This window comes from Hemitrygon akajei, chromosome 3 (assembly GCF_048418815.1).
Source record: "Hemitrygon akajei chromosome 3, sHemAka1.3, whole genome shotgun sequence".
NCBI classification, from domain to species: Eukaryota; Metazoa; Chordata; class Chondrichthyes; order Myliobatiformes; family Dasyatidae; genus Hemitrygon; species Hemitrygon akajei.
Window position 1 is genome coordinate 52,299,653 of NC_133126.1, and position 23,060 is coordinate 52,322,712.

At 39.2% G+C, this 23,060-nt stretch overlaps 1 protein-coding gene across 2 annotated transcripts; it reads left to right on the top strand.

Moving 5' to 3' along the window:
* Window positions 1-17: 17 nt before the first annotated feature.
* Window positions 18-16,560, top strand: LOC140724990 (suppressor of cytokine signaling 4-like). Of its 2 annotated transcripts, XM_073039885.1 has the most exons (3): window positions 18-151; window positions 8,517-8,559; window positions 14,570-16,560. In XM_073039885.1, the coding sequence occupies exon 3, from the start codon at window positions 14,730-14,732 to the stop codon at window positions 16,062-16,064; it is 1,335 nt and encodes a 444-aa protein (XP_072895986.1). In that variant the 5' UTR covers window positions 18-151; window positions 8,517-8,559; window positions 14,570-14,729; the 3' UTR covers window positions 16,065-16,560. The 2 variants fall into 2 exon arrangements, with proteins under 2 accessions (XP_072895986.1, XP_072895985.1); XM_073039884.1 differs by lacking the exon at window positions 8,517-8,559 and having other exon boundaries at window positions 25-151.
* The last annotated feature ends 6,500 nt before the right edge of the window (window positions 16,561-23,060 follow it).

Here is a 23,060-nt window from a genome sequence, read left to right on the forward strand (position 1 = left end):
TGTGGATTTTAATCTTAGTGACTTGCTGCGAGCAACCTCCCCGTCGTCACTTCCTATCGCCGCTTATGTCAGACCGAGGTGATAAAAGGGAGGTCCCGGGCCGGCGGCTCCGACGATCCGGCGGACGGTCGGTCGGTCGGTAACGTGAATTGTAAGTCCTGATCTTCTGTTGCCGTCGAGACAGCTCCCTGTTACCCAGCCGTTAGTCCGGCTCCCTCCTCCCGTCACCCCACCCCGGCTCACGCCACTTTTGTTATGGCTTCTACTTTCCAGCCACTTCCTTCCCATTCATTCGGGGTCAAACTGTTCGATGAGCGTCGATTACTCCGGGCGCGGACAGACTAGACACCAACAGGAGAAAATGGTGGTGGAATTAGTATAAGGGGCCTATGTTATTGATCCCATTACGGCAGCCGAGGAATCTAAATTCTGGTAATGAAGTAAATCTGAAGATCGATCAGTAGAGATAAGTTTGAAGCGACTATAGATCTACTAACCGTGCCTGTTCTGGCGTGTATGTGACTCCAGAATGATTGAATTAAAACGGGCACATCTGAGAATGATAGCTTTACCAATAGTGTCCAGTGAGTGAATTCAGAAACAATACTAAATACACACCACTTACAGACCTCAATCACCAAACTCATTCCTCCTCACGTTTCCTAACTCTCCTACCCACACCCTCACTTCGGTACTCACATAGGTCTCTTTACATTCTTCCCCTCCCATGCCACACCATTGAAATTACCTTACTCTCTCCTCTGCACCTGCAGCCCAACCTGGTTCCTAAATCTACCTCCTTCCACACCAGCCTCATGAATCAGCCTATGAGTTTGTTAATCTGGTTACTTTCGTCCACAGCAGATCTCTTTCTCCCTTTTTCCTAATTCCACTTGCCTAGAGTAGTTCTTTTCCTCACCCCCCCCCCACTATGTGCCATTGAAAGTATCCTGCACCCCTAACCTCAGAAGCTGTTTCCAACTCAATCCCTCTAGATAATTTTTTTCTTCTTTTTGTAAGATTTAATGGTATTTGGTAGACTAACATAAGGTGCTTTACGGCTATTGAGTTGGAGTGGAGCATAGAGACAGGAAATATAACCACTAAATTTACGATAACAGTGATATCCTAACAAACTTTCCATCTTAAACTTTGTCCCAATGGTCTCAATTTAGCAATTAGATGTTTCCTTTGCACCTCATAGGAACTTCATTCTAACAAAATACTGTATGCTGCACTGTTTCTTGACAAGTGCACTTCCTACAAATGCCTGTATCATGTATGTAAATTCTGAACAAGGAATTATTTAGCCTAGTGTGTCCAATACATAAATGTTTTCTTCTGCCTTTTTATACCCATCTCCCAGTTGAGTTCCCACCAACCGCTCAATTTTATATGAATGCCATCCTTTTGTTTCCTTATCCATCTTTATTGCCACAGTGATCTAATAGACTTTTAAATTATGGCTTTCACCTCCCCTTTATGCAAAATTTTTGTTGATAAGTAAGAAGCCATAATGTCTGCCTTGTGCTGAACGACTTGTGCCACTGATATGCAATCATTCTTCATCTTGATCTTTTCCTGAAGCCTTAAATTAACCAGAGAGAAAGGGCAATACTATGGAGGAGCAACAGCAAAGAATACACTGAGACCATCATCCACATTAAACAACCCAAAATTTTGTGTCCATTCATTTCCCATCCACCCAAAAGTGGAAACTTTAGGAATGCAATGCTCCCAACACTCTACAAATGTTGCCGATATTGGATTACTAAGTTTAAGTCTTATTACGTTAATCCAATAAACCGTTGCTAACTGTAGCCTGCGTAGTTGGAAAGGTACTTCACCCATTTCTACCAGTAATGCTGAAAGTGGGATGATTTAATAGCATCACAACATAATCTCAATGCTTGAACTTTAAGACCACTGTTGAGGCTGACCCACAAGCAACACATCTGTAAATCAAAGACGTCTTAATTAAAAAAATATGCATTTGTTTAAGTGATCTCCTACTTACACCCCAGTCACACCTAACTAAGCACCTAAGCACATTAAGGGCTTCTTTCTTCACACATCTCTAGGAAATTTATTCACATGCACTTTCCATGTTAGCCTTGGTTCCATCCACATTCTAGAAATTTTATCACTGACTCTTGTTTAAGAGATTCACCATATAACTTGAGGTCAATTCTGGGGGTAATATTCCTTTTAGAAAAACAAATAACGAGCCTTTGCAACAGAAAATTTAAACCCCACTGACGTCACCATTCCTCTACTTCATTAATAGCTGCCTGCATTTTCCTGACTATATAATTTATATTCCTGCCTCTTCCACACTGCACTATCATCAGCATGCAATGATTTGGAAATGTCTGAGCCAACATTTAAGAAAATATCATTAATCATAATATTAAAAAGGAGTGGGCTACACTGTGGAGTTCTATTCTCTATCTCATTCTCAAAGAATGTTATTCCAACCTAATGTGTACCTTCCTATAACATAAAATATCTTGAATCCAAATGAACATTCTATCACCTATTCCCATCTTTTGCAGTTTGAGCAGCAATCCTTGTGTCCATAAAATATTGTAAACTTTCTCTACATAAAAGAAAACTGCTACCGCTGATTCTTTATTAACTTTGGCCTTAAGAATATCAGACTCCAAATTTAACACCGAGTCCATGGTCATTCTCTTTTTTTGAAATCCAGTTTGGTATACAGCTAATTTCACTTACTTTCCACAAAATAAGAAAGCTTTGCTACAACCACTTGTTCCATTAGCTTACATACAGGCAAAATTGGCAAAATAGGTCTGTAACTGGAAGGGTCTGATCAATCTTTAACAGGTTTCAATATAGGGATAACAACTGCTATTTTCCAGGAAGCAAGAAGTTGCCCTTCAACCCATATTGTATGAAAGAATTTCAAAACCAACGTAAGTTTTGAATCCAATAACTGTAAACATGTTACAACAAATATCTTTCCCAAGTGATGTTAAAAGCACCATTAATGGTCCTTTTACATTCAAACAATGTAAATTCAAAATCCAAGCAGAAACTGGAACATTCTTTTTTTTCTCAGCAATCTGAGGAATGCTTGCCAAAACTGTTTCTCTATAAGACCTCTCTTCTTTACTTAAATTGGCCAAACTGTGTACACTGACATATGGTTTTACTAATAACTCTGCTTTTTCAGAGTCAGTAACTGCAGCCTTCTCCCCACCAGACAAAACTGGTAATGCATCAAGTTTTCAAATTTTCCCCCATTTTCTGTATCATATCCCTAACTTCCCCGACCTGGGTCTGTTTCCCACTGCTACCATAGTACGGTCTCTGATACATTTTCTTCGCCCTTCTCACTACTTTTCTAACTATAGTTTGAGCTCTTTTATATGTATGAAAGATGAATAGGAGTAACACTAAAAGTTTTATTCTGCACCTTCACAGCTCCTTTTCATCCATCTGTCCATCAGGGAACAGCTCTCCTTTTATTATCTCCCAGTAATCTGGGGATTGATTCCTTAGCTATTGAGTTGAATGAAGAGCACAAAGTATTATTATTCATCTCGATATCCTCCAAAACCAAATGATCCGTTAATCTACTTCCACATAAGTCATCAAGTGCAACCCAATATGCCTTTTAAGATTCCATCTGGAGATATGAGAACCTTTCCTCTGATGCACATCAAAGTTTCAAAGTACATTTATTATCAAAGTATCTGTTTCGTATACAACCCTGAGATTCGTCCTCCCGCAGGCAGCCACAAAATAAAGAAACACCTGGAACCCATTTAAAGAAAACATCAAACGCACAACACACAAAAAGAAAGAACAAAGTGCGCAAACAGCAAATATCAGACAGAATATTAAATATCAAGCTACAGAGTCCCCGAAATGATCCAGGAGTGGCAGCCACTGGGTCAGTTCAGTTTAGCGCTATGTCAATGACTGCAGACTTCAGCCATGAAGCCAGTTCTGTGCCGAAGCAACTCAAATCAAATTGTGTAAATATATACTTCCCAGTTACACATATTTGCTATATCCTTAGATACCAGCATAGGGTCTATAGCAGAAACAGTGCTATTAAATAGATTTATCCTTGTGCTCCTACTATCAATCAAGCACACCAAACACCTTCCTTCCAGAAAGTCTTCCACCAACATTCCATTCACATTTCTGTCACTACAGTCCCACATAGCACCATGAGCATTAAAATTCCCACACCATATAATCTTATTTTTCTTGTTTTACTATTCTTTCCCCAAATTTCAACCATACTGACTCATAAACGACTCCCAATTTCTATAACTCTATGTGCTATTCCATTTTTCACAAAGGGTAGCCACTCGTTCATTACCCATTTTCCAATCAACATAAACCTGTATCTTAAAACTTAGACAAGATTTCAACCAGATTTCCTGCACATATATAACATGGGGCATATTTGGTAAATCTTCAATAAATGTCTTAAATTCTTGACCATTGGCTAACAGTCTTCTAGCATTCCATTGTAAGATTAGAGGAACGATTAACAGCCCTCCTTTGAAGTCAAAACATTATTTACTACTCTTGTAAGGCATCATTAATAAAATCGAGGGTAAAGTATTTTATCTCTAGATGCTTTTCTCTAGCTTTTAATATATTTTATATTTTTCTGTCCTATTTACGGTTTCTGCTATACAATTTACCACATCTGCCATGAAAGTAACAAACTTCAGTGCATCAACAGTCAACCAATCCTTTGTTATATATTCAAGCACTTACATAGTCGTGAAGAAGAGTCTCGGTCTGAAACGTTGAGTGTTTACTATTTTCCATAGATGCTGCATGACCTGCTGAGTTCCTCCAACATTTTGTGTATGTTGGTTTGGATTTCCAACATCTGAGGAATTTCTCATCTTTGTGATGCACTTTACACACTGTCTTTAATCTGTCTGTATTCAGGATATTAATAGGTCCCATTGACACTGTCTTCTGTACTTTCTGCAGAATCTCTGCATATGACATACCCATTTCCACTCAAACACATTGCACCTCCACAGCTTTCTTATATATAGGACACCCTGCTTAAGCAGAGCTATGTTCCCCTCCAAAGTTGCTACATTTTAGCCTAATGCCTTCACAATTGCCATAATCATGTTCTCCACCACATCTACTACACCACTTTTTACATGGCCAAACTTCTTGCATTGAAAACATCTCAGAAGGGGCAGCACATCCACTCGAACCATAATAACCTAAATTAACCATATCCAGCAACTTTTTCCATCAAATTTAATCAACACCGATAAGCTATCTGTTCTTGGTCCATCACAAAAGCCTTTAGATCGTTTTACCATCTGCAAATTTTCTCCCAACTAAATTGTTTTTAACTTACTCCATGGATACATTTAGAGGCACTCCAGAGATTACTGCCAAAGCCACCGTTGTTCAATATGTATCCTTGGTGTTCCTTCCTCCCACAGCTTTTAATCGCAAAATTTCCTCACATTGCTTACTGTCTTTGCAAAATACTAAGAGTGTCCCATCTCTTAAAGGTTTTGAGACCACAATATCTCCTAATACTTTTTTCAGATCCTTAGTTTGGATTAATATCAGAAACAGGTCCACATTCAAAACTCAACAAGCCTTAAACTATTCCTTCCTTCTTTTATTTAAATCCTGACTATTGCCTTTGTTACTAGGTGATAAACCACTACAATCCTCAATCAGCCACTTATTTTTCAGTTTCCCAGAAACAAGCCATTCGCCTTTTTCCATACAACTCCTGTCACCCAATACCACCTCCTACTGGCTACCTCCATCTTCTCTGTTGCTTCCTGCATCTCTTACCACCCTCCCCCCTTCCTGCCTGAGAGCAACTCCCAACAGCAGGCTCAGTCCTCTGCTCCAACCCCAATCATTCAGCCAAGCCTCGTGCATGTTGCTGGCTGCAGGCAGGAAGAGCATTCCTCCAGAAAGCTCCTTGCATCCTAATTAAATTATTTTCCCGTTCATCCATTTTAAATTGTGGGCAATTTAGCAAGCTTTAATTTGAAGCTCCCATTTTAATAGAGTAAGTCATAAAAGCAAGAGTAAGCCACTCATTTCTCCCACCAGCTTATCCCTTTTCTCATCCAATCCCTCCTCTTTCCTTGGGAATGTACTCTCCCTATCATAATTACAATTGGTTCATGACCTCTGCTCCATTTTGCTACTCAGTACAGGTTTCCCCCGCTATCCAAAGGGAGAGCATTCCTATGAAACCGTTTGTAAGCTTGAAATGTTGTAAAGCGAAGAAGCAATTACCATTAACTTATATGGGAAAAATTTTTGAGCGTTCCCAGACCCAAAAAATAACCTACCAAATCATACAAAATAACACATAAAACCTAAAATAACATGAACATATAGTAAAAGCAGGAATGATATGATAAATATACAGCTTATATAAAATAGAAATATTGTACGTACGGTGCAGTTTCACTTATCAAAATCAGGAAGACTGCGAGCCAAAATTGATGCAGAGAGAAAAAATCGGCACATACACGCCTACGCACGTACACGCGTGCGCACACAACTGCCCGCACAAGGCTTCACGGTCATGGTAGTCTTTCTCCGGGTAACACACTTATAAAGCAGGCGTCTTTTTTTTTGTAAAAGCGAAATCCTCTTTGGTTAACGAAAACAGGTACAAATGTAGATCTTTCATAAAAGCGAGCTGTCGTAAAGCGAACGTTCAAAAAACAGGGGCCACCTGTACATCAGTCAGTATACACAGGGAACAAATATCCATCATCTTTTTGGGTGGAGAATTACAAAAGCTTATAACTCCATAAGTAAAGAAATTTTTTCACTCAAGAAGCCGAGCTGTAAGGAAAGAAATGAAGAGTGAAGTCAGCCAGAGTGATAGCAATAAGGAACTTGATAGTAGGGCTGTCTGAGAGGGGAGGATAAGCAGAAAGTGGTTGTGGTCCAGTTACATAAATAGGAGCGGGGAGGAGGTCCTGCAAGATGATTTTAGGACGTGAGGTAGAAAGTTAAAACGCAGGACTTGCAGGGTTGTAATCTCAAGATTACTGTCCATGCCGTGTGTTAGTGAAGAGAATAATAGATACATAGTACAATTCAATATATGGCTAAGGAGCTTGTGCAGGAAGGAGGGCAACACCCACAAAATGTTGGAGAAACTCTGAGTATAGTCAACATTTTGGGCCAAAACCCTTCAGCAGGACAAAGGCTTCCAAGGGGTATCAACCCGAAACATCGAAGGTACTCTTTTCCTAGATGCTCCCTGGCCTGCTGAGTTCCTCCAGCATTTTGTGTGTGTTGTTCAGATTTCCAGCATCTGTAGATTTTCTCTTGTTTGTGGTAGGAAGAAGGGCTTCAGTTTTTTGAATCATTGGTCTCTCTTCCAGGACAGGTGGAATCTCTATAAACAAGACGATTTGCTACTGAACTGGAGAGGAACCAATATCCTTGCCAGGAGTTTTGCTAGTGCTACCCAGGAAGGTTTAAGCTGGTCTGGCAGTGAGATGGGAACCACAGCCACAGGGCAGCAGGTGGTAGAGTTGAGGGCAAGAAAGATGGTATTACAAATAAGGTGTATTACAAATAAGAGTAAAAGCAATGGCCAGACAAGTAAACATAGTGGGATTGAATGGCTGAAATGTGTTTATTTCAACACTAGGGGTATTATGGATAAGGAAGATGAACTTAGAATCTGGATTGGTACATGGAATTACAATGGTGGTGAGGTGAGGAGCAACTTTTTTTATGCAGAGAGCGGTAGGTGCCTGGACTGGTTTACCAGCAATAGTAATGGAATTATTATGTTTTGTGGAGTTTAAGAGGCTTTTAGATAGATACATGAATATGAAGGGAATGGAGGGTTATGGATGAAGACATCTATTATAAATTGGCATCAAAATTGGCACAATATAATAGGGTAAATGTTCCTTAATTTTAAAATATCCATACCGGAAACTTCTTAACATTTATGTTGTTAGGAATAAACAGAATTTGGAATTCTGGATAGGTGGTTTTTACACAGAGAGTGGTGAGTGCGTGGAATGGGCTGCCGGCAACTATGATGGAGGTGGTTACAATAGGGTCTTTTAAGAGACTCCTGGATAGGTACATAGAGCTTAGAAAAATAGAGGTCTATGGGTAACCTGAGGTAACTTCTAAAGTAAGTACATGTTTGGCACAGCATTGTGGACTGAAGGGCCTGTATTGTGCTGTAGGTTTTCTACGTTTCTATGTGATATACCTTTTCCAATCCGGGTCAGTATTGATAAATACAGGTCAGATAAGTAAGCCAAGTTTCTCGTGTTACTGATATCAAGCGATTAAATCTTATTGAAACTTATTTTTGCAGTACCTCTATGTAATACTTCAAAATATACTTGTTTATTTTTGGTTTTTATTTAGTGATACAGCACAGAACAAGCACCAGCTATTTAACCTTTGTCTACTCACAGGACAATTTACAATGACCAATTAACCTACTAACCAGTGTGTCTTTTGGAATGCAGGAGGAAACCGGAGCCCCGGAAGAAACCCACACACTCTCAGGAAGTATGTATATACTTCTTACAGACAGCGTTGGAATTGAACTCTAATGCCCTAAGCTGTAATATAGTGGTGCTAGAAAGTTTGTGAATGCTAGAATTGTCCCCATTTCTGCATGTGACCTAAAATGTGATCAGATCCTTCATGCAAGTCCTAAAGAGAACCTTATTAAATAAATAACACAAAAATCATACAGTACTTGTTTATTTATTTATTGAGAAAATTATCTAATATTACATGTATTTGTTGGAAAACGTATGTGAACCTTTGTTTTCAGTAACAGGTATTGACCCCCTTGTACAACAATAACTTCAACCAATCATTTCCGGTAATTGTTGATCAGTCTTGCACATTGGCTTGGAGGAATTTTAGGCCATTCCTTTTTACAAAACTGCTTCAACTCTAGGATGCTGGTGGGCTTCCTTGCATGAGCTGCTTGCTTCAGGTCCTTTAACAACATTTCTATTGGAATAAGGTCAGGACTTTGACTCAGCTGTTCCAAAACACGAATTTTCTTCTTTCTAAACCATTCTCTTGTTGATTTACTCTTGTCTTTCGGATCATTGTTGCATTGTCCAACTTCTATTAAGCTTCAGGTGACGGACTACTACCCTGACATTCTCCTGTAAAAGGTCTTGGATACGATTTTGAATTCATTAATCCCTCAACAATTACAAGCTGTCCAGGCCCTGAGGCAGCAAAGCAGCTCCAAAACATGCTTCACAGTTGGGATGAGGTTTTGGTGTTGGTGTGCAGTGTCCTTTTTCCTCCAAACATATCAATGTGCATTTCTACCAAAAAGTTCAACTTTTGTCTCATCTGCCCACAGAATATTGTCCCAGAAGCATTGTAGAATGTCCAAGTGGTCTTTTGCAAATGTGAGATGTGCAGCAATTTTTTTTTGGAGAACAGCGGTTTCCTCCGTGGAGTCCTTCCAGGAACACTGTTCTTGTTCAGTGATTTTCTTATAGTGCACATGAACAGAGACCTTAGCAATTTGTAGAGATTTCTACAGGTCTTTTGCTGTTACCCTTAGGTTCTTTTTCAACTCTTTCAGCATTACACATTGTGCTCTTGGTGTGATCTTTGTAGGATGCCCACTCTTAGGGAGAATGGCAACAGTAGAGTACTGTGCTTCCTCCATGTGTAAACAACGTCTCTTACTGTGGACTGATGAACACTCAGGTCTTTAGAAATGCTTTTGCAGCCTTTTCCAACTTCATGCATCTCTACAGTTCTTCTAAGGTCCTCTGAAAGTTGTTTTGATCAAGGCATGGTGCACAAAAACACATCTTTCTTGAGACAAGCAGGCTCTGTCAGTAACCTGAATTTGTGTGTCTTTATTATAGGGCAGGCCACCCCTATAACCCACATGCAATCTCATCTCATTGATTGAACACCTGACTCCAAATAGCTTTTGTAAAAGGCATTACTCCAGAAGTTCACATAATTTTTCCGACAAATACGTATAGTATTTGATCATTTTTTTCCAATAAATAAATAAATGAACAAGTATAATTTTTTTTGTGTTATTTATTTAATTGGGTTCTCTTTATCTAATTTTAGGACTTGTGCGAAGATCTGATCACATTTTAGATCATATTTATGCAGAAATGGAGAAAATTCTACAGAGTTCACAAACTTTCTAGCTCCAACCACTGTAGCTATGCTACTGTGGTGCCTACACATGACGTGAGATTAAACTAGCCTTTTCTTAGTGTAAAAAGGCTCTAGCATGATTTTTACTTCCGAGTCTTACTCCATCTTTGCAATAATCTCTGCTGACTGTACTGAAGAGAGTACTGCAATGTTGGAGCTGCTGCCTTTCTTTGTGTCAAGCCCTAGTCTGCACTTGCACGTTAATGTAAATGGTCTATTATCACTATTTTGAAAATGTTTTTGGACTATGGTAATAATCTTGTGATGTGATAGTGACAAATCATCTTTGAGCAAGTACTCTATCAGATTGTTATATTATTTTCTGTGAGAGCCTGTAGTTCCAAAAGTGGCTACAATATTTCCTATCTTTTGCCTCTAAATTTCATTAGCTGTAGACTATTTCATGGGCCCAGAGTTATAAAAGATGACATTGAAATGCAACATTTTAATGTAAACACAAAAATACAACTGCAGATGCTGTGGATCAAAGAATATGTACACAATGCTGGAAGAACTCAGCAGGTCAGGCAGCATCCGTGAGAAAAGAGTAGCCAACGTTTCGGGCCGAGACCTGATGAAGGGTCTTGGCCTGAAACGTTGGCTACTCTTTTCTCACTGATGCTGCCTGACCTGCTGAGTTTTTCCAGTGTTGTGTACGTAACATTTTAATGTATATTTTTGCAGTGGTAATGATGGACAAACCATTCACCCATTCTCATTTGTTCATCCCCTTTATGTCAGTCTACTCTCTATATATACAGTACCTGTGAAGCCTTGTAGTAACAAATCTGTAATTAGTACTTTCTGCTTAAATATTAGGTTTTATAAATTGTAGTTTTAATTTTTTAAATTCAACTTGCATAGTTTCAACTGTCTTTTTCTTAGCAGTGAAGTGCTCCTTCCCTAAATTGACCAGGGCCACCTCATGTAGTGGGTATGAAGGTTTCAGACTGCTCTGATGTTAATTTTTCAAAGGGCAATGTCAAAGGCATATTGTGGGTTAGTGCCTCTAAATATTATTTTTCATTTTATTTGCACAATTTGTCTTCTTTTGCACATTGCTATATGTCAGTCTTTGTTCATGTATAGCTTTCATAAAATTCTATTGTATTTCTTTTTACCCTTGTAAAGAAGGACTGCAAAAAATAAATCTCAAGGCAATTACATATACATATATTGATAGTAAGTTTACTTTGAGCTTTGTTTAATCATAACCCAAGTTTAAAAGTAAAAGGTATATTTTATCATCAGCCTTTTAGATGGTAGACTTTTTTTTAAGTAAAAATCATCATATAACCTTGAACCAGATGGACAGACATAACAGTATATTGCTTTGTGCACATTTAAATCAACACCTGGCACCCATGATGAATGAACAGGTTGGTGTGAATTTATAGCTGAAGTATTCTTAGCCTGCCCATAAAATTCTTTCTCTTCTCTAAGATTGATATCCTATTAGTTTTATAACAAATTTACTGTTTGTTACTTCCTTAGGAATACAGTTGCTCTTGCTTTTGTTTCATTTTATTGATTACTGTTCAAGATGATTGCAGCAATTTATGAAGTTGCGCTCTACCACTTTCCTTGAGGAGTTAGATATGGACAATAAATGTTGCCACTAAGATCCTCTTTCCACAAACGGATGAATAAAAGTTTAGAAGTAGAACATTTGTTAGTCAACAATTGCTGATTTGCACTGAGACTTATAATCCTGACTGGTACTTTAGCGCAGTACTAAGCTAACAATGTACCATTTAATGTTACATCCTTTCCTCAAGATTCTGGAATAGAACAAGAATCATCCCATAATGAAACTAGTTCTTATATAGCATCTTAACCCTTAATGTTAATTTGCGGGTTGAATCGATGGTAAGAAAAGCATATGTTAGCATTCATTTCGAGAGGACTAGAATATAAAAACAAGGATGTAATGCCAAGTGTTTCTAAGGCATTGCTCAGACTACACTTGGAATATTGTAAGCAGTGATGTGTGCCCTTATCTACGAAAGGATGTGCTGACACTGGAGAGGGTCCAGAGGAAGTTCACAAGATAGGGTTATGTATGAGCTCTGGACCTGTACTCGCTGGGGTTTAGAAAAATGGGAAGGTGAAATATCATTGAGACCGATCAAATATTGAAAGGCCTAGACTGAGGCTACGTCAACACTACATTGGATAAATCCATAACCGAAGCTTTTTCTCTTCGTTTTTACCCTCCATCCACACTAAAACAGCGATTTCATCCCCCCGAAACTGGAGCTTTTCAGAAACGGTTTCCAGGGTGTGTAATTTTGAAAACGCCGCTTGGGCAGATCAGTGTGGACGGGGTAACCAGAGACATTTGAAAATGCTGTCAGACGGCAGCGCGCTATTTCATTGTTTTCTTGAACACAACCTGACAATTTCAGAACAGACGGCAACGAGACTGAAGCCAGAAGAGTTAGAAATGTACTCACCAAATACTTTGACCCATAACTTACTGAATAAATAAGTATACACACTTTGCCTTGTTTTCTGTCCTTGCTCGTATGAAGGTGGTTTACCTATTCATGCAAGTACTTCTCTGACAATAGATTTGTAACAGCCTAATGTAACATTGTATGGAAATACAAGATAATACTGATGCAGACATGTTTTACACATTTAACAAGGTGCTTTATTAATGCAACAGTTAGTCAGTTTTTCAATGTTCGTCATCAGCCGGGTCATACCATCCGTGAACTCCCTGTCGGTTACCTCAATACGCTTCAGTATTTGTTTTTTTTACTTTTAAGTTCTCTTGCGCGAGAGCCAACATCTACCCGTTATTTAAGTTTCTCTAGTCTGTAACTGAACAAACATGTACCATCTTTCACAGCGAGATTCGACACCAAACATGTCGCTTGTTTTCGGTAAATGTGTCCTGGAGGAGGAGGAGGAGATTTGCCGAAATCTCCATTTCAATGTGGACAGAGATATTTTTAAAAACACATAGTGTGGACGCCTATCGTTTTTATGCGAAACCGACGTTTTCAAAATTATCTAGTCTAGTGTGGATGTAGCCTGAGTGGATGTGGAGAGAATTTTTTTTATAGTGGGTGAGTCTATGACCAGAGGGCACAGCTTTAGAATGGAATGATGTCCCTATGGAACAGAAATAATTTCTTTAGCCAGAGAGTGATGAATCTGTGGAATTCATTGCCACAGATGGCTGTGGAGGCCAAGTCATTGGGTAAATTTGAAGTAGAGGTTTATAGGTTCTTAATTTGAAAGGGTGTCAAGGGTTATGGGGAAAAGGCAGAAGAACGGGGATGGGAGGGATAAATTAAACGATGGTTCGACCAACCGAATTCTCTTCCTATGTCCTAATGCAGAAAAGTACCCTGGGTTCCTCAAGTGATTTGGCCATATCGGCAGAATGAGTCCGTTACAAGTTGAATCCGTGGTAAAGAAGGAAAATTCAATGTTTGCATTTATTTCAAGGAGAGTAGAATATAAAAGCAAGGAGATATTGCTGAGCCTTTATAAAACATTAGTCAGGCTGCACTTGGAGTATTCTCAACAGTTTTGGGCTCTATTTCTCAGAAAGGATGTGTTGTCATTAGAGAGAGTCCAGAGGAGGTTCACAAGGATGATTCCAGGAATGAAGGGGTTGACGTATGAGGAGCGTTTGGCAGCTTTGGGCCTGTACTCACTGAAATTAAGAAGAATGCAGGGCGAATCTCATTTGAAACCTACCGAATGTTGAAAGGACTAGATAAGGTGGATGTAGAAAGGATGTTTTTTATGCTGGCGGTATCCTGAACTACAGGGCACAGCCTCAAAATTGAGGGGCAACAGAGGTGAGGACTTCTTTTATCCAGAGAGTAGTGAATCTGTGGAATGTTCTGCCACAGACTTTGGTGGAAGCCAAGTCCATGGATATATTTAAGGCGGAAGTTCATTGTTTCCTGATTGGTCAAAGGATATGGTGAGAAGGCAGGTGTATGGGGTTGAGTGGGATCCGGGATCGGCCATGATGGAATGGCAGAGCAGACTCGATGGGCTGAATGGCTTAATTCTTCTCTTGTGTCTTATGGTCTAATGCAGATTAAAAACTTGAATCTTAGAGAATAGGCAGCATTGGGAAAGAATTTCAAAACAATGGCTTTATCAGCTGGATGTTTGCAGCAGGGGAGGGGTGGAGGAAACACCAGATTTTCAGAGTCCTTGAGCCTGGGAAGGGTGAGATGTTACCCTAGATGTATAATTGAATATGCAATAATCTGGCCAGAAGTTTGTGCTTCTGTGTGAATAAAGCTGATGGAAAAGAACATTTCAGTCTTTCAGAAATATCTCTTTAAAATTAAAGCTCTCATTTTCTCTTCTTTTTATGCAGATTTTATCTTTTGAAGATGCATGGTGAATTGTCTGTGCAGCCATTGGATGAAATAGTCCCATTGAGACTTACCAAATCCTAGATCGTATATTTTGCCATTGAGTTTGCTGTAATACTGATGTCCTGAATGAATCCAGCTATCTGAAAGTTAGTGAAAGCAATGTCACATCAAACAGGAGCAGCAGCTCATAATTTGGATGTAAAACCCAAGGATGGCCAGGGAAAAAATATTGATCGTAGGGACGGTTATGCTTGGAGTGGCAAGAAACGTTCACGCACTTCCAAGGTAGATTCTACTTCAGATGGTGAGGTTGGAGATGTTGCTGGCATATTGTCGATAACTCCGAGAAGGGAGAAGAAATGGAGTTCTGAGTTGGATCTTGAAGATTCATGTTCTCGCAAGCTTTCTAGTCGATCACTGAAGCAAAAGATACAAGATGCAGTTGCTCAGTGTTTTCCTCTTAAAGCAAATAATCATAAAAACTCAGTAGCTTTAATTTCAAAAAGTAAAATCCACATTAATGATCTAGTCAATAATTGTCCATTTCCAGCTGGAATGGAGCTGGCTGAAAAATGGGACTTAATTAATTGGCACACAATTCCATTAACTCAAAACTGTGACGTTTGGGAAGGCTCAGCAGTGGGATTTGATGAAGAAGAGCCAGAAGGAGGATGCAGAATGAGTGTTGAACTAGAGGTGAATCCGTCAGATACACAGATTCACAACCTGGAAGTGATTTCTCGGATTAATGCATTACATGGACAGGACTCTGAGGTGGAATCTGGAATAACTGAATTAGCAGGTGACAGTGGTATTACATTTCCGTCAAATGATTCAGACTCTGACGAGGAGATGATGGCTCTTTTCACAGATGCTGAAAGTCAGGCAAATACCAAGTTGGATTTTGAGAATAAGTGCAATTGGCTAACACCCTTTCATAAATGCCAGACTCAGTTCGGCTTCACCTACTGCTTAGTCCCAGATCTATTTCGGATCAGTAATAATCCATGTTACTGGGGTGTGATGGATAGATACGGAGCTGAGGCTCTGTTAGAAGGTAAACCAGAAGGTACGTACTTGCTCAGGGACTCTGCTCAAGAGGATTATCTCTTCTCTGTCAGCTTCAGACGTTACAGCCGCTCTCTTCATGCTAGAATTGAACAGTGGAATCATAACTTCAGTTTTGATGCCCATGATCCCTGTGTTTTTCATGCACCAAGTGTAACAGGCCTCTTAGAACATTACAGCGACCCAAACTCTTGTATGTTCTTTGAGCCACTGTTGTCTCTTCCACTAAACAGGACTTTTCCATTTTCACTTCAGCATCTTTGCAGAGCTGTTATTTGTAGCCACACAACCTATGATGGTATTGGTGCTCTTCCTGTACCACCATCAATGAAAACCTACCTGAAGGAGTATCACTATAAACAAAAAATAAAAGTACTTAAGATAAGTACACAACAATGGCATAGTGGATTGAAAGGAAACCAGTGAAGGTTACAAGGAAGATTAAGAAGGATCTCCAGGAGCTTCTCTCCACCATTAAAAAAAACTTGAACCAGTTTTAAATAGGTGATTACTGGTAATAATTTTCTTCCATCAGAAATTTTGTTTGAAGACTGTTAACTTCCATTCTTTATTCATGTACTTGTTATTTTTTCCATCTCAACAATGCAATGAAACATAATGTACCTTGTCTGATCTGACAAATCATTTGTGCTTATCTTCTACAGTCCATGACATTTTGGCATTCTAGTATCATGTTGGAATACAGTTTCATGACAATGACTTTATTTCTGAAGCCACGACCATCACGCTAAAGTGTACTTTTAGAAATTCATGAAAATGTTGGCATGTGTATCAATTTTATTTGCACTTTAAAAGATGTTCATATGTCTAATTTTCTAAGTTATCTAATGCTTTAAGTATGTGACATACACTATTGCAATGTAATTTTTAAATTAATTTTGAGTAAAACCTCTGACAGAAATATTGTTCTTATGTTTTGTATTGAATTATGCAACTTATAAGTCAGATATTAGTATATCCAACATTGACAAGTATCCATCTTTATGTTGTAATCCGCAAACAGTCCAACAAATGGTTAGGGAAGCAACTTTCTAAATGTGAAGGATTAGAGGATACTTGACAAGTACACCCTTCAATTTTTTAGACATTCAGCCAGAGCTCCAGAAGATGACAGTAACCATGGCATCACCTTACTTTAAAGTTTATATATATATAGTGACAGCACTTGCCATTTCACTTTGTAGATCGTGTTTTATTTTTTCAAAATATTGTGCTAAAATATACTTATATCTGGCCCCATTTTTTTTGGATCACTTTGCCTTACTCTTTGGCATACATGCATTAAAGACCATAAGATATATAGGAGCGGAATTAGGCCATTTCATCATGGCTGATTCATTTTCTCTCTCAGCCCCAATCTTCTTGCCTTTTCCACATATCCTTTCATGCCCTAACCAATCAAGAATCTATCAACCTCTGCCTTAAATATACATCAAGATTTGGTCTCCACAGCCACCTGATGCAATTAATTCCACAGTTTCACCATTCTCTGGCTAAAGAAATTTCTCCTCATCTTTGTTCTAAAAAGACACCCCTCTATTCTGAGGCTGTGTCCCCTAGTCCATGACACTCCCACCATAGGAAACTTCCTCTCCACATCCACTCTATCGACGCCTTTCAACATTCGATAGGTTTCAATGAGTTCCCCCTCATTCTTCTGAATTCTAGTGAATGCAGGCCCAAAGCCATCAAACGTTATTCATGTGACAAACCATTCAATCCTGAAATCATTTTTGTGAACCTCCTTTGAACCGTCTCCAGTGTCATCACATCCTTTATAAGATAAGGGACCCAAAACAGCTCACAATGCTCCAAGTGAGGCCTCACCAGTGCTTTATAAAGCCTCAACATCACATCCTTGCTTTTATATTCCAGTCCTCTTGAAATGAATGCTAACATTGCATTTGCTTTCCTTGCCACCAACTCAACCTGCAAATTAATCTTTAGGGAATCCTGCACAAGGTCTCCCAAGTCCCTTTGCACGTCAGATTTTTGAATGTAGTAAATAATCTGCCCTTTTATTTCTTTTACCAAAGTGCATGACCATGCACTTCCCAACGCTGTATTCCATCTGCCACTTCTTTGCCCATTCTCCTAATCTGCCCAAGTGGCAGATTGTTCATACTGATGTTTTTGCCCAACTACATCAATCCCTTTTGCCTGCATTATGTCTGTATCCCATTCTTTGCCTATTCAAGTGCTTATTTAAATGTCTCTTAAACATGGTGTTTATCATAGAGCTGAGAAGCACAGAAACAAACCCTTTGGCCCACTACATCCATGCCTACCTTTTTGTATTCTCATTTTTATTAGTTCCCCTGGCAGTAACTTCCAAGTATCAATTATTCAGTCTAAAAAGGTTTGCCTCAAATTCCATCGTAACCCCTTTCCTCTCACCTAAACCTAAACTCACCTAGTTCTAATGCCCCTACCATGGAAAAAACAAGATTCTGATGATTTACTGTATTTATCCCTCTTGTATACCTCTATCAGGTCATCTTCAGCCACCTTTACTTGCTTGCGAACTTTATTGTTAATGATTGATTCTTGGGTGAATTGCCATTCAGGTTCAAATATATAGTCACTTCAATTTCATTCGCTGCTGTGCACCCTCCTGAAAGGAGTCTGAGAAGAAAGGACAAACATCTCCAGTGCAAATTTCATTGGCCCAGCGTTTGTACTGGATAGGGAGGGATAGAGGCTGCATTCAGACCAGTGATTCCTTGCAATTTGTTTTCTTGCACTTTAGTAGCTTTTTCACAACACTCGCTAACTTTTTCTTCTTCTAGGATTTTTTTATTATTAAAGAATTTTATATTTTGTAATGTTGTCACTTGTTGTAAAGCAAATATGATACTCAGTTGCATAAACCAAGCATCTACAAATATAGACCTTAATAATTAGTTTTGGTAATTGAGACTGAGCATACAACATACACAGCACAGGAACTGTGCTGAATTAATTTATGAGCCTAATTAAAACAATTCCTTATGGCTGCACGTAAGGTAGCCAGGACACCCATGATAGAGTTTAAACACCACCTCCCCACCCACCCACCAACAGCTGCAGCAGACCTGCCTGCAGGGATATTGCTCCCCCTGGAGTTCAGGTTTAACCTGTAATTTTTGTGCAGGTTATATCTTCCCCAGAAGAGATCCCCAATGATCCAGAAATCTGAAACCCTGCCGCCTGCACTAATTCCTCAGGCAGCAATCCAGAGATTACTACTGTACTCTGCAGGCCCTGCTCTTCAGCTTTCTACCTTACTCCCTATATTCTCTCTTCAGGACCTCATCCCTTTTCTTACCTAGGTCCCTGGTAGCAATGTGTACCTTGACTTACCATTGCCCACCCTCCTCCTTTAGAATGCTGTGGACCCAATCCAAGGCATCCTTGACCCTGGCACCTGGGAGGCAACTTACCTCATGTCAACAGAATCTCTTGCCTACTTCTTTAAATCTAGATTCACCTATCACTAATGCACCTCCTCTTTTCCCCTTTTTCCCTTCTAAGCCACAGAGCCAGACTCAGTGCGAGACCCAGTCACTATAGCTTTCCCCAGTAGGTCATCCCCTCTCCTCCCCCCCCCCCCACAAAAGTATCCAAAGTACTGTACTTATTATTGAGGGGAGTGGCCACAGGGGCACTCTGCACTGGCTGCATAATCCCTCTCCCTCTCCAGATGGTCACCCAGCTATCTGACTCCTGCAACTTAGGAGTGACTACCTCCCTGTTCCTGTCTTATCTCCTCATTCTCCTGTTTGAGCTGAAAGTTATTGAGCTGCAGCTCAAGTTTCTTAATATGGTCTCTAAGGAGCTGCAGCTCGATGCACCTCTTGCATACGTAGCTATCAGGGAAAGCAGAGGTCTCCCAGAGTCCCCAAATCTCTCACAAAGGACTGATCACTAATCCTTCGACCCATTCTCACTGCACTGGCTATGTACCAACAAAGAAAGATGCAAGCTTACCTTGACCTTCATCCTTTCTCATCAAAACCTGATCCTGATCACTCTTAATGTCCACTCTCACAATGCCCCTCTCCTTACACCTCGTGTCTTTTATTGCCCTGTGCTGAGATCGTTATGATTGCAACCCACAGAAAAGGCTCAGCCCCTGTGAAACCTCATGCACCTCAGCCAAACGAGTGCTTGCGATGATTGAAGCCCGCTGAAAAATTGCAAAAGCATTGCTGTAACTCACCTAAAATATTTTCAATAAATGTGTAGTTTTCTTTACTGTGTAGCTATAAATTAGACACTCAATCCATGATGTCAATCTTCCTAAAATGTATTTTCTAAAGTTGTTGCTAATGTCATTTCAAATAAAGCCAAATATTTGACTTAGCCCAATTGCCTGTGATCACATCTGCCAGGAGTTATGTTTTTGCCATTTAAAATCTGACAGGCAGAATCACTAAAATAGCTTAGGAAACAAAACAACATTGAAATGCTCTTGTGAGGATGGAAGGGGAAGCTTTTAGGTTATCTCTAAAGACTGGATTATTGATTAAGAGATCAATGTAGCATCACTTCATATATCCTGAAATAATACCCTATTTGTAAAACAAACCTTGACATTTAGAGAAGAAATAAGTTCTATATTGAAGTGGATTTTACAGTATACATTGTCAGTACAGATTTGCTGCTAATTTTGTGCTAAAGGCAATTCTGAAATGGGTATTTAAAACTAATGAAAGGTGAAAACCAGCAAACTGTATTGTTATGACTGATTTTCAAAACACTCAACAGAGAAAAGACAAACGATGCAGAATGAAGTGAACAGGAGAGCTTTCTGTTCACCCGTTGTTTAAATCAAACAAGAAAATCTGCCTCAGAAAAATTGCAAACCTAACTCATTTCCTATAATGAATCAAGGTGAGAAATAATAATGAAGGGTCTCGGCCCGAAACGTCGACAGCGCTTCTCCCTATAGATGCCGCCTGGCCTGCTGTGTTCCACCAGCATTTTGTGTGTGTTGTTTGAATTTCCAGCATCTGCAGATTTCCTCGTGTTTGCTCTGAGAAATAATAACATTTGGCTTGCCCTTTGGTATTTTATAGTCTAGCCAATTCACTATATACAGTATATCATTTTACATATTAAACTCTCATGATCTCAAATCAAATTTTAATTTGAGACAAAGGTCTGTAGATTTCATAAATTTACAATTATTAAAACTATACAACTAATGCACTTAAATTATTTAAAGTACTTTTAATGAAAAATAAATTTTAATTTTCCTTAATCATCACTTTCATTCTAGCAGCCCTACAATTATGCATTCTGTACCAAAACCAATTGGCACAACATTGGATGGCAGTCTTCCCCAGTGTATCTATTGCCAGTCCATTACAAACTCCAGCTTCACCGAAGTAACTGTCTGAAAACGAATGCTGATTTTTCCAAAGAGCCCCTTAAAATATAATACAGTTGCACACGATAATAAATGTCAACAGCTTGGTACTTCATTGGTAATATGTCCATAACTTAAGTAAAAGTAAGTACTTATTCTTAATTTGGAATAATACCAGAAACACTCAGTAGGTCATGCAGCATCTATGAAAAGAGGAACACAGGTCATCCAGAAACATTAACTGCTACTTTTCTTTGCACCACTGGTGACTTATCTACTGAAAATTTCCACACTGTTTAATCATTCAGTTCTTAATTACATACTTCAATATTTTCTTAGACATAAAGCCAGCCAGTCCATAATTCCCTGGTTTTCATTCTCATAAATAGCAGAGAGATATGCAGAATGCATATCAATGCAGTTACAAAGAAGGCACGACAGTGGCTATATATCATTGGAAGTTGGGGGAGATCTAGTGTGTTACCAAGTACACTCACAATTTTTTACAGATGTACCTTGGAGCATTCTAACCGGTTGCATCAATGTCTGGTATGGGAGGTGGCACTGCACAGGATTGAAATGAGCTGCAGAAAGCTCATCATGGGCAATAGCCTCCCCAGCATGCAGGATTTCTTCAAGGGGCGATGCCTCAAAAAGGCGGTAACCATCATTAAGAACCCGCATCTTCCTTTCTGCCATCTGATTTCTGAATGGACATCGAACCCATGAAAACAACCTCACTACTTTTTTTTCCTTCTTTTTGCACTACTTATTTAATTTAACTTTTTAATATATATCTACTTCTTACTGTAATTCATTTTTATTATTATGTATTGCAATGTATTGCTGCTGTGTAACAAGTTTCATGACATGCCAGTGATATTAAACCTGTTTCTGATCTCTAATGATTAAAAAAGAACAGGACCCTTATCGATAGAGCTTCAGAAGACATAGATCGAAGTCAAAGTTGAGTTTATTGTCATATGCACAAATATATGCTTGCATAGGTAATAAGAAAAACTAATTTGCAGACAGATCAGAGACATATAACGTAAACAGCATTAACAAGAAAAGCATAAGTTATACATAAATTGCATACAATTCTTACAAGAGCATATTGGAAGATTTAGACAGGTATTTGAAATATTGTCATTATTTTCTTTATAAATGGTGAAATAAGTTCTGCACATTTCATCCTCTTGAGCAAAATTATTGACCACTCCCAACTTCTGCTTCTCAGAAATCACTCCCTCCATAAATTCTCCAACTATTTTCGTTACCACCTTTTCAGTCTCGCCATTTTCCTAGGTTTTGCGGCTTCAGTAATGTTAAGTCTACATCATTACTTCCTGCTGTATCTTTACCCCAACCCTTTTTCCAACACAATGTTTAAAATACAATTCTCACTGACTAAACAATACACACTTTTCCCCGCCGCTATACTTTTGGGTCTCCACCTGCTGTAACACCCCTGCAGCTGTGGCTTTGCGCAACTTCGGTGCTAATCTCCTGCAGTACTGTTATGATCTCTCATTCTGATAATTCACAACAACAACCTGAACACTTACACAACCATTAATTTACAAAAATATAATAATGCAATTTAATGAATTATAATTCAGCACAGATGGATACAGAGGCAGAAGGTTACCAGATGTGTATTAGTGTGGAAAATCTCTGCAATTATTACAGCTGCCAGGTTGAACCACACTGAAGTGGCAATTGTGTATAACCACAACAGCAAAGGCTAGATTAAAACTGTGAACAGGAAAAATTCTGCAGGTGCTGAAAATCCAAAGCAACACACACAAAATGCTGGAGAGACTCAGCTAGGTCAGGCAACATCTATGGAAATTAATAAACAGTCAACGTTTCAGACCGAGACTCTTCTTCATGTTGGAAAGGAAGGGGGAAGATGCCAGAATTAAAAGGTGGGGTTAGGGGCCAGAACTGTCAAACAGTTCTTCCAGGTGAGGCAACACTTCACTTGTGAACCAGCTGGGATTGCCTCTTGTGTCCGGTGCTCCTGTTATGGCCTCCTCTACATT

Excerpts from the sequence above, each read along its gene's own strand:
- LOC140724990 (XM_073039885.1), top strand. The coding sequence starts at position 14,730 with ATGTCACATCAAACAGGAGCAGCAGCTCATAATTTGGATGTAAAACCC.